Source organism: Mus musculus, chromosome X (assembly GCF_000001635.26).
Source record: "Mus musculus strain C57BL/6J chromosome X, GRCm38.p6 C57BL/6J".
NCBI lineage: Eukaryota > Metazoa > Chordata > Mammalia > Rodentia > Muridae > Mus > Mus musculus.
This window is the reverse complement of record NC_000086.7, coordinates 141,168,895-141,181,105: the sequence shown is the minus strand read 5'-3', so window position 1 is coordinate 141,181,105 and position 12,211 is coordinate 141,168,895. Positions and strand designations below refer to the sequence as shown.

The 12,211-nt window shown below is 43.3% G+C and overlaps 1 protein-coding gene across 3 annotated transcripts in view; it reads left to right on the top strand.

Moving 5' to 3' along the window:
• Col4a6 (collagen, type IV, alpha 6) overlaps nucleotides 1–12,211 on the top strand; it is a 308,693-nt gene that overhangs the window by 292,990 nt on the left and 3,492 nt on the right. For 2 of the 3 annotated variants that reach the window (NM_053185.2, XM_011247883.3), the window contains 8 exons: nucleotides 1,578–1,649; nucleotides 1,914–2,039; nucleotides 5,656–5,772; nucleotides 6,077–6,238; nucleotides 6,389–6,487; nucleotides 8,291–8,437; nucleotides 8,880–8,996; nucleotides 11,356–11,547. In NM_053185.2, coding sequence (NP_444415.2) covers nucleotides 1,578–1,649; nucleotides 1,914–2,039; nucleotides 5,656–5,772; nucleotides 6,077–6,238; nucleotides 6,389–6,487; nucleotides 8,291–8,437; nucleotides 8,880–8,996; nucleotides 11,356–11,547 — 1,032 coding nt within the window. Of the gene's footprint in view, nucleotides 1–1,577; nucleotides 1,650–1,913; nucleotides 2,040–5,655; nucleotides 5,773–6,076; nucleotides 6,239–6,388; nucleotides 6,488–8,290; nucleotides 8,438–8,879; nucleotides 8,997–11,355; nucleotides 11,714–12,211 lie in introns of all 3 variants that reach the window. The other variant, XR_003953035.1, reaches the window with a different exon arrangement.

Sequence of the window (12,211 nt, the reverse complement as noted above, 5' to 3'; positions counted from 1 at the left end):
GAAAGCCAATGTGAGGGGTAGGGTGAGTCATACTCTTCTGTAGCAATTCATAATTTTGAGAGCTCAGGGTCCACGAGAATTACCTTATTACCTTATTCCTTCTCTGTGGAAAATCCCAGTGACCAAAGTAACTTTCACTAAGCCTCTCTTGTTAAAGATCCCACCACCTCATAATATCATCAAAATGGGAACTTTGGGGACCACATTAAAACCACAGCCAAGTGTGATGGTTAATATCGTCAACTTGATCAGATCTAGACAAGCTTTGGGGATACCTTTTAAGGGAAAATACGGATTAGGTTAGCCTTTGGATATGCCCGTGAGGAATTACCTAGATTGGGTTGAGTTAGGTAGAACCACCTTAACTTTGGCCATTCAATTGGTAGTGGTCAGAGACTGAATACAATAGGAGAAAGTGGTCTGAGAACCATCATTCAATGCCATCTGCTTCATGATTATGGATGCAACATAACCCCCTGCCTCCTCAAGCTGCTGCTGCCACATTTTCCTTGATACGATAGATAGTCCCCTCAAACTACAAGCCAAAATAAGACTTTCCTTTTTTAAGCTGTTTATAAAGTATCTGATCATGGAAATGAGAAATGTAACTATGATATGAAGCCATAGCAGAAAGTTATTACTCTGGCATATGTTGTCTTTCTCTGCTTTAATGGTAGAACCAGTTTCGGGGAGAAGACAACTCAAGGGCCTGGCATTGCTACTCCTACATTCTATTAAAAATACCTACTGTAGGTGGGGGGAGCAAGGTTGTGGTTCAATTGGTAGAGTGCTTGTCCAGCATATACAAGTCCCCCCCATGTTCACTTCCTAGCACTACATAAAGCAAGAGTGATGACACATCTGTAATCTCTGCACTCTGGATGTAGATGCAGGAAGATGAAAAGTTCAAGGTCACACTCACCTACGTTGAGAGTTATAGGTATCCCGGGATTCACGAGACTCTATCTCAAACAAACAAACAAGCAAGCAACATCATCAACAGCAAAAACCAAGAAAAGCAGGAAGTCATATTTATTTGGTCTTGTGATTTTAGAGGTTTTAGTCCACAGTCATCCCTTGGCTTCATTGTGTCTGGACCTGTGGTCAGGAATGGTATCATGATAGTGTATTGTAGAGCTGAGCTGCTCACTGCCTTGCGATCAAGAAGCAGTAAAATGCAATACCAGAAAAAACAATACCCCCTTTCAAGACATGGACCCAATTAACTACTTCCTCCAATTGCACCCCACTTTGTAAGTTCTACCACTCAAGAACTCACTAATATTTTAAGTCAAACTTGAATTAATACATTTCTAAAGTCAGGATCATTGTAATTGAATAACTTCCTAAAGGATCTAGAGAATAAACCTTCAATATTTGGTCTTTTGGTAGATATTTCAGATCCAAGCCTTATCAGCTAATTAACTGCCATCTTACTCTAAAAGCTACAGTAGCCTTTATAAGAATATGAGAACCCAAGGTTGCAGGGTGTATGTTAGAAATTGGCTATTCTTCTAGAGAACATCAAGTAATGTCTCAATAAAGTTAGAGCCATTTCTGATGTTTTCTCTCCTTAGGATTCCCTGGAGCTCCTGGTTTACATGGACTGAATGGACTTCCAGGCACCAAGGGCACCCATGGCACTCCAGGTAAGAAAGGCCCTGAAGGTCAAGGTCAAGGTTAAGGGCATAAAGCTCTTCCAGAACTGGGAGGAGTTGGCCATGTGTTCTTGACTGTAGTACACCCCATATCCTGGGAGTTAGATCTCCTCACTTGTCTTCAGTTGGAGAAGGAAAGAGGATGTTTCACCTTTCTGTAGGAATGAGCTCTTCTTCTAGACCACAGGGAAGTCAACTAGGCCTAAGGACTGTCTCCCTCTGAGCTCTGTCTCCTCCCTCTGCATTTCTTCCTAGGAGCCAGTATCACTGGTGTTCCTGGGCCGGCTGGCCTGCCTGGTCCCAAAGGGGAAAGGGGAGTGCCAGGAATTGTCATCGGAGATCCAGGGAAACAAGGTTCAAAGGGACAAAAAGGTGACCAAGGTAAGTAAGCCCAAATCAGGACTTGCAGAAACTGATTGAGGCCTTGGCAGTGGATCAGAGTTTGGGATTGTTTTGGAGCCAAATGGTTCGTAGGGTAGACTTGTGCTTATCTAAGAACCCTTAACAATGACTGTGAAGAAAATGATGATGAATAGTCCTACCAAGTGCCCTCCTAGCCTTCAGTTAGTTCCCCCTGGCTCTTTCCAATTCAGCTCTGGACCACTTTTTCAGACTTGGGCAAAGCCAAGATGAATGCTTCTAAGGAGCAGAGTTATTCCATTTAGTAAGATCTTAGGTCCAATTTCCTTCGTGATCCATGAGGATGCTAGACTCCACCTGGCAGAAGAAACCCAAGACCGAGAGAACATGGATCTCCTGAGGCCAAGCCTACAGGCTACACTCAACCAGGATAGGTTGTGTTTTCATTAACCAAAGTCCACCCTGACCTCAGCTTCCCACACTGCTTGAAGTTTTCCTGGGTGTCCCATTCTAGAACTCTCTAAAATCATGAAACCATTCTTCAGCTTCCTTGGCAGTGTTCTGGAGACTCACCTGTCTCCCACTATATATAAAGCAAAACATGACTGCAGTCAGTCAGGACTAAAGCATATTCCAGTTCTCCCTCTCATTGAGCTGTATGTCCCCAAGCAATGAACTTACACACCTGTCTCTCAATGCCAATTGGACTTAGGTTTTTTTTTTCTTTCTGTAAAATGGATATAACAGAACTGTCTCACAGATATTTCTGAGGACTCTGTGAATAGTAAGGTAATATGAGTTTGCTGAGCATATCTCAGTGCCCAGCAGATGCCCCAGAAACACTGGGCACCATGCTATTACATGCCAGTTGGGAAGTAGTAACTGCAGTATATTTGGAGCCTGAGGTCTCATCGTGTGTGTGTCCCAGGAACCAGGGTCATACATTCATTCATTTCCTGCTGCAATTTGATTTGAGGCATCTGTTGTTTCTGTGTTTAATCCTTCCTTTGGTCTGGGCAAACGTGTTCTTTTGGGGAATCTAGAGAAGGCTCAAAGGACGGTCTGAGCCTGCAAAGCAACTGTGGCTTCTTTCCCAGGACACAGAGAAGAGGGAACCAGATGGAAGCATATGGCATTTCTCCTTCTGTTTGTAAATCTTGACTGTGAATTTCTGGTTATCAAATTATTCACTTACTTTAGCTGACATAAAATTATAATTACAATTATAGTAAACAGCACACATCAAGATGGATATATTATAGAAACATAATTATGAGGGGCAGCAAGTCACAAGGGAATACTCTTGGTGTGGTTCTCTCATTAGATGTTCAAAATAAGCAAAACAACCAACATACTGTCTAGGGATGCCAATATTCATGAAGAAATTATGACAAGAAGGAAAGAAGTGAACATAGAATTTGGAAATGGTTCTCTGAGAGGAGGGAGTGGAATCTATGGAGACTACACACATAATTACCAAGATAATGCCATCTTCGTTTTTCTTTAGTGGGACAATGAAGTACAGATGTGTTCATCATACTTAGATTATTCTTTACTGAAGCAATTTGTTTAAAAAAGAATACAGCATGTATTGTGCCCACCAGAGGAAACGATCTGTGATTTGGTAGTGGAAGTAAAACAGACTGAGCCTGAGAACACTCCGTTCCCTGTGCTCACAATACCTTTCACTAAATGATTTGCAATTATATTGTTGTTTTCATACTTGCATTAAATCTTTAGAGCCTACATTTATGTATTTAAAGTTTCTCAGGGTTTGGCATTGGAAGGAGCTAGCAAAATGGTTATTTGTCATTTGCAGCTCCTTATTTAGAACATTTTAGTTTTAATAAAAAAAAAAAACATACAAGCAAGGACTCACAATATGGCTCAGTGGATAAAGATACCTAAATTATAAGCCTGACAACCTGAGTTCCACTTCTGGAACCAAAGTAAAGGGTGATGGAGAGACCCAACTCCACAGAGTGACTATCTGGACTCCACTCATGCACTGTGGCATACACACACACACACACACACACAATAGTGATAAGTTTTTAAAGACATGAGCTTTTGGCACTATTTTAGTTTAGTATATTTATTTATAAAGTCAAGAATCAGATAAAGAGCATGTGTGTCTTTTAAAAATTGACATGGAGGACTCTATGATTCTGTGAGCAGCTCCATTATATGGTGTTATATGGTATTTCGCTTGTTGGTTTTGCATAATTCTAGGTGATATAAATACATACATCTTCTATATGCACATATACACATATAAGCCTCTGTTTCAGGGGGGAAAGCGTGCAAAACATATCTTTCTTTCAGTTCCTTACCTCAATGAAAAAGAAAAGTACTTCAGAAACTCGTCACGACACAGCGGACAACACATGTAGCTTTTTTGTGTGTGTTTGTTTTTCCCTAAAGTTAACAAGAGTGTTTTCTCAAAATCAACGTTTTCATCTCTAGTTTCCCTTGTGATTCAAAATATCAATGAACTACTTTTAAACACCTGCTTTGGCTAATCTACCATCTTTTGACACATTTACAAGGTTGTCCCAGCTTTTAAAAGATCGATATAACAAGGAAAATTGGGTAACAATATTTTTGGATTTTTCCTCTCACACACAAAAAGGAATCTCAACCAATGGGTTTTTATCAGGCAGATTCCACTGAACTTTCTTTTTTCTTTTTTTAAATATTTTTATTAGGTATTTTCCTCATTTACATTTCCAATGCTATCCCAAAAGCCACTGAACTTTCTTATTGGACTCTCCATCAGAATATGCCAGTTAACACATTTGTTCCATACTTAGCATACAGCAGGAACTTTCACCTGTGTATAGATAGTTTTGATGTTTCCCCTTCTTATCATACATGTTTTTAGCATACATTAAATAAATATCTCGTCGTTTGGTGTAAGTTTTTGTTTTTATAACATATAGTAGAATTGGTTCCACTAACGAAAAACATGTAAAGTAATATGGAAACCTAAGCAAGGAACATAACTATATACTTTGGCCAAAGGGTGACAGGTATCTAGTATAATGAGATATGTTCAACAGGCGACTAAGCAGTAATTCCACTAAGTCACCTACAAAAGACTGGTTGTTGTTGTTGTTGTCGCTGCTGTTGTTTGCCTAGATGTGCCAGAAGAGAGCAGGGAATCTTAGGGCACACATGAGCATCCATAATCTTTTTGCTGTCTCCGTTCTGGATGATCTGGTCTCAGTCATACATAACTTTGGAGCAGCATCAGCCAGAACTGGCAGTTAGGAAAGTTTGATGAACCAGTGTGTATACTAACAACACTTTGAAAACTTAAATTCCAGCTGCTCAGCCAAGCTTTCTTTCTGATCTGGAGGAAAAACAGCCTAAAAGATTTCCATCCCCGGTGAAATTGGGGAGCTAGAAATTTCCACAGCTCCGTCTCAGGAAAATGAAGCTCCAGCTGGAAACGAAGAAGCTGAGCCTGGTTTACTGTTGTCAGCTTGCTGGAAGTTCGGATGAATGGAAGACAGCCCTCTACTGGTGTCTTCTGGTCTTGCAGCTATTTCATGGCTTCCATTTTTCTGAATGCACTTGGCCATTTCCAGGACGTGGGAAGCCCACCGAGCCCCATTTTATTTATTCTTTGCAGGTTCCCCAGGTCTTCAAGGTCCTGCTGGTACCCCTGGAGCCCCAGGCATCTCCTTGCCCTCAGTCATAGCAGGACAGCCTGGTGACCCTGGGCGGCCAGGCCTAGATGGAGAACGAGGTAAAAATAAGAAACCCCAAACACATCTGGCCACCTTACTTTAATGTGGGCAGACATGCTGTATATAACGCAGCTCTTTCCCTATTGCTGGAAATACATGGATCTGCTTGGCCTCAATGTATTCCCTCTCATCAAGATTTGAGAGACTGGAACTGACTGTATTTTTGCTGAAGTGTTTTGCAAAGTCTGGACATGTGCGCTTCAGGGACCTGTACTAGGAGTGGGCTTTGGCTACCTGACTCCCTAGGCCTTCAGCAGCTTCCTATCTCTTTGCACTTCCTTACTTCTCCCATCTTATCCCTAGGCCGCCCAGGCCCTCCAGGTCCTCCAGGTCCCCCTGGGCCATCCTCAGATCAAGGCGATCCTGGAGACTCTGGCTTCCCTGGGATTCCAGGCCTTCAAGGGTTCAAGGGAAACCAAGGACTTCCAGGTTTCTCTGGCCTCTCTGGAGAGCTAGGGCTAAAGGGTAAGTCTGTTCCACCAGCTTCAAGACCCATCAGTCACCACTGCACAGTCCAGTCGCCCTGAAGAGGCTCTCGATGGTGCTTTTTCTGACTGGTCCCCCTCTGTCACCATCATGCCAACACCTCACATGTTTTCCTTTGGCCCTTACCAGGCATGAGAGGGGAACCTGGCCTCATGGGGACTCCTGGCAAGATCGGGCAACCAGGAGACCCAGGATTTCCTGGGATGAAGGGGAAGGCGGGGCCAAGAGGTGAGTGCAGGGCCAAGCCTGAGCCTCAGAGGGAAGGGGTACAGCATGAAGTTGAGGTTTTTCGGAAGCCATGTTGTCTACCACACCACAAAACCAAGTAGGGTATCATGCTCCCAAGCCCAGGAGGTAGTTTCCCTCCTTTGGAGATACCACCATGCCAATCTACTGCCAGAACTGAAGGTCCCTACCATTGGTACCTGACCTCCCTCTGTATTACTTCTGCATTGCACCTAGACCACTAAGCTCACTTTCTAAGTTCAAAAAAGAAACAAAATTCTTTCTATCCTCGAGCCAAATGTCAACTATTCAGTCTATCAGCCACCCCAGAGGGCTCCTTCTCCTAGCATGCCTTGTATCTGCTCACTTTCTATCAGTTCTGCTGCTCCCTTGAGGTCTAAGCCATCAGCAGTTCTCATGTAGCACCCTTCCTCCCCCAACAACAATTATTTGTCCCATATAGTCGCCGGTAAAAAGCAAACCATTCTATTCATGGCATAGACAGGAACCATGGCCCACAAAATCCTGTGTGACCCCTCCCTCTTTATCTCATGCCAGCTCATGTCCCTTTTACTGTCCATTGACATCTGAAATATTGTCCCAATTATCCTTTCTGCCCTCCTCCCCTTCCTACTAGTTCCCTTTCCCCTAATTAGCCCCTCCTCTGTTTTTATGTCAGATATGATGTTCTCCAATTGTATCCATTTGCTTGTACATGGCGTGCTTCACTTTTCATCCTGACTGAAGAAAGTTCCTTCATGTATATGTGTCCTATTTCCTTTGTCCATTCATCTGTTAATGGACATTTAGGTTGTTCCCAAACCTTGGTTATTGTGAATACTACAGGGATAAACATAAATGTGTATGCTGGCTTGGAGTCCTACTGGGAATGGTACAGCTGGATCATATGGAAATTCTAGTTTTAGAGTTTTCTAAGGAGTCCTAATATTGATGCCTGCACTAGTTTACCTTCCTGTCAGTACTGTATATGTTTTCTGATGCTTGCTTGCCCTTCAATCTTTAAATGTCTAGCTCCCCCTGATACGTCTGATGTTTGAATAGTTTCAGTGTAACTGTCATTGGTTATAAGAAGCCACTGGTAGCTCTGAAGCAGACCCCTTTACCCAAACCACTCCCTGCTCCCTCTCATTGTCACTACAGCACTTATTTCCTCCCCAGTCCTTCTTATAAGATTTGAACAATGGGGTTAACGGTATTTGCCAAATGGTGCTTTGTTCATCTTCATCACTAGGCCTTAGGCTCTATAAAGGTCTATCACTGCTCTTGTTTCTCATCTCCCAGAATCTTGGCAGATAGTAAGGACCCAAGAATTACTTTATTAATGAATTAGTGAACAAGCTATTCTATTTGTAAAGTGGCTGACTTGGGTGGGTCTCTTAGACTGGGATGCCAACTGCACCTCTGAAGTTGAATACATCGATCGCTACAGTATCTTTGGTAGTGCATTCTGACCAGTGTGTAAGTTATAACTGCTTCATCCCTGACCCAAAGCTCAGCTTGCTAGAGTTGCAGTAGAGATTTCCTAACTGCTTTCCACCTAGTGAATTCTATACTGGGATATGGGGAGCCACAATAAGTATGACTTGCTCCCTGCCTTGCCTACAGGCACTAAGAAGAAGATGGGAAAGGAGGTTCTATCAAGGGTTGTGTATTCTATACTGGAGGCCTCAAGTGGGGATTGTGAGCACAAAAAGAAAGAAAATAGTTGGCGACTGCCAGGCAGAGAGAAGGCTGCCTTTGTTACTCCTCCAGCCTGACAGGTGCTGTTTCACTACCTGTCTTCAGGCTTTTCCGGCCCACAGGGAGCTCCAGGACACACACCAATTGCTGAAGCTATGCAGGTTCCTCCAGGACCTTTGGGTCTGCCAGGCATTGATGGTATCCCAGGCCTCATAGGAGACCCTGGGTCTCAAGGCTCTGTGGGTCTGCAAGGTAAGAATGGCACCAGAGAACAGGTACTCACTGGGAAGCTGAAAGGCCTTGGTTGAGAGACTGAAGCTACTGGCTTGACACAGGTCTGAGAAAGTGCCTTCATCAAACATTTCCCAAGCTACTTCCCGAAGCTCCCAAACTCTTTGCCAGGGAAGGAAAAAGCTAGAAAGCCAGTGGGGCAGTGGTTATACTTGTCTTCAGAGAACATGTGAATCTCTCCCCTAGACAGCTTGCCATTTCTAAAGAGTGTTTGGAGCTAGAGAAGACGTGAGTGACAAAGGAGAACACAGGGTAGTGGAGAAAGCAAAAGACTCTGGACAGGAAATGTGGTTTCCAAGTCTTAGCTTTGCCCCAATAGGAGTAAGTTGTTATTCTCCCTGTGACTTCACATGAGACTTCCATATTGAGTGCTCCTCTGCCTTGTGCATTTTCTCTCTTACAGGTTCCAAAGGCCTACCTGGCATCCCTGGTAAGGATGGCCCCAGTGGGCTTCCAGGCCCATCTGGAATCCTTGGTGATCCTGGTCTCCCTGGACTACAAGGACCTCCAGGATTTGAAGGTCAGGTTAACAAAACTTGGACACTTAGTCAACCATGTGGTAAATTTGCCACTATGAGGTCGCTCACAGGCTGAGTTCTTGTCTCTCTTTATGTTCTATTACTATGAAGAGACACCATGACCAAGGCAACTCTTATGAAAGAAAGCATACCAGGATTGGAGTATTGCTGTGACAGGCATGATCATGCCTTTGTTGAAGGAATATAGAAGACTTTGGGACTTTGGACTAGAAAAGTGATTGGATACATTAAGTAGGGTGTAATGAGCCATAATAACAGGAACAGGGAAGATAGTATTAAGGGCAATTTGAACTTTAGGGGCCTGGCTGAAGAAGTTCCAGGGGGAAATAATATTAGTAAGTAGGCTAGATACCATTCTTGTGATATTTGGCAAAGACTGTGGCTGCTTTTTGCCCTTCCCATAAAAATCTGCCTGAAACTAAACTGAAGAGTTTTGGATTAATGAGGTTCGCAGAGGAAATTTCAAGATAGCCTAGTACTGACTGTGCTGTGTGGGTTTGATAGCGCTTATACAGATCCACAATGAAAAGGAGCAGGGGAAGCAAGGGGAAAAAAACAAAATTTACAGTTTGACGAGAAAAGGAGTACCAGTAAATGTTTTGTTGGAGCCAATTCTAGTGCTCAAGAAGATAAAAAAAAAATTTTTTTAATCCTGCTGCTAAATGAAATAAAAGAAGTAACATCAGGGCAAGACCCCACTTCTGGCACAATCTTATGTCTTTCTCACTGTTCTATTCCTGTGAAGAGACACCATGACAAAGGCAACTCTGAATAAAAGAAATTATTTAATTGGGGGCTTTCTTGTAGTTACAGAGGTTTAGTCCATTATCATCCTGAATGGAACATGGCAGTAGACAGGTAGGCACTGGAGCAGTAGCTGAGAGAGATACTTCCTGATCCATAGGAAGACAGATATACAGACACACATACACACATACACACATACACACAAACACACACACACACACACACACACACACACAGAGAGAGAGAGAGAGAGAGAGAGACCCTAAGTTGGGCGTGAGCTTTTGAAACCTCCAAGCCTATCCCCAGTGACACTTCCTCCAACAAGGCCATACTTCCTAATCCTTCTCAAATAGTGACATTCCTGGTGACTAAGTGTCTTAGTTAGGGTTTTCCTGCTGTGAACAGACACCATGACCACGGCAACTCCTGTAAGGACAACATTTAATTGGGACTGGCTTACAGGTTCAGAGGTTCACTCCAACATTGTCTAGGCAAGAGCATGGAGGCATCCAGGCAGGCATGGTGCAGGAGGAGCCGAGAGTACTACATCATCATCTGAAGGCTCCTAGCATAATACTGGTTTCCAGGCAGCTAGGATGAGGGTCTTAAAGCTCATACCCAACAGGGCCACACCTTCTAATAGCACCACACCCTGAGCCGAGCACATACAAACCATCATATTAAGCATTTAGCTATATGAGCTTATCACAGTCTTTCTTATTCAAACCATCACATTGTTCTTCTCTTCACACTGCACAGGCTCCAGCCTATGATGAGAAGTCCTTCATACTTCAGTAAGGCAACAGACTTCTCCTCCTTGTCTGGGCTCTCCTCCAGCTATCTATCTATCTATCTATCTATCTATCTATCTATCTATCTATCTATCTACCTACCTACCTACCTATCTATCTATCTATCTATCTATCTATCTATCTATCTATCTACCTACCTACCTACCTATCTATCTATCCCAGTATCTTGCTGCAAGCCCAGTTTGCCCTCAAAGTCACTATGTAAGCCAAGTTGGCTTCAAACTCTTGATCTTCTGCCTTTGCTTCCCATGGCTTTCTGTCCTGTCCTGACATGGATGAAAGAATACAACAAATTACTTGTCCTTGGTATAGAATCCTTCTAAAGCTCAGTAGTAAAATATTGAAGTACAGTGGTCATATCCACCATGGACAAGAGAGGCAGATGCAACTTTGCCCTTCTAATGCTAACGTTACTTATAATGCTTCTGATTCAGCAGCTAGTTATGTCCTGTGAGAGACGCCAAGGGTGGGGATGAGAAGGATTCCACTCCATTTACTCTTAGAACCGAAGGCCGGGAGGCTGAAGAAGGGGAATGGATAGTGTACTCTTTTAAAATGGGAAATATTTAGCTGGGCACACACATGACTTGGAGTTGTAACTCCATTAGCTTCTAGCTGTGGCAGCTCAGAACCTCATTTTCCTCAACTGTAGAACAGGGGGTATCAGGATCAAGTGTTTGAACACACGCATATGATGCGCCTTACAAATGTTTAGGATCAATGAGTGGGTAGTGTTATTACCATCTGCAGCATGCTGACTTTTATGTCCTTTTCTTCTCAGGAGCTCCGGGAAATCAGGGCCCCATTGGGCAGCCTGGGATGCCTGGGCACGGTGTGAGAGTGGGCTACACACTAGTAAAACACAGTCAGTCAGAACAGGTGCCACTATGCCCCACTGGGATGAGCCGGCTCTGGGTGGGTTACAGCTTGCTCTTCGTGGAGGGGCAGGAGAAAGCCCATAACCAGGATCTGGGTAAGTACAGCTAGTCCTTGCTCCCTGACCCTACAAGGATTGAGAACTGACCACTTTTCTTCTCACAGCCCTTTCGACTCATGGTTATGAAATAGGCCACAGCTCTGGGGTCAAAAGGATTTTGATTCAAATGCTGGTCCTACTGCTTCAAAGCCACAGGCCCTGGGTAAATTATTCAACCTCTCCAAGCTTTCATCCTCCCTCAATGGGACTAAGCTATTTCTACTATCTGTCACATAGAGTGCTGTAAGGAATTCATGAATCACCCAATGTACAATATATTTAAGCCTCCATTAAGTATTAGTGATTAGTAATAACAATAGTAACATGACCTACAGGGCATTGATGATTGCCCAAGGATTAATTGCATTAGCAGCAGGTGTGCTACCTCTTAGATGTGAATTCTGTCTACTAAATGTAGGTTTTACAAAGCAGATTAATTAGGGAGTAATTATTCACTTTATCAAAAGATTCTCATCATTATTCAACTCCCCTGGTAACTTTATGATACAATTTGATCCTCAGACTCCAGCACCTACCAAAGTCATAGGACTGTAAGAGCGCTGTACTCTCCGAGCAAGCATTTAGAAGGAAATTCACATCTTTGGCTACTCCAGGCCTTGTGCCTCTGCCCTTTAGCCAGCACTTAGCTGATTCTTGTCCA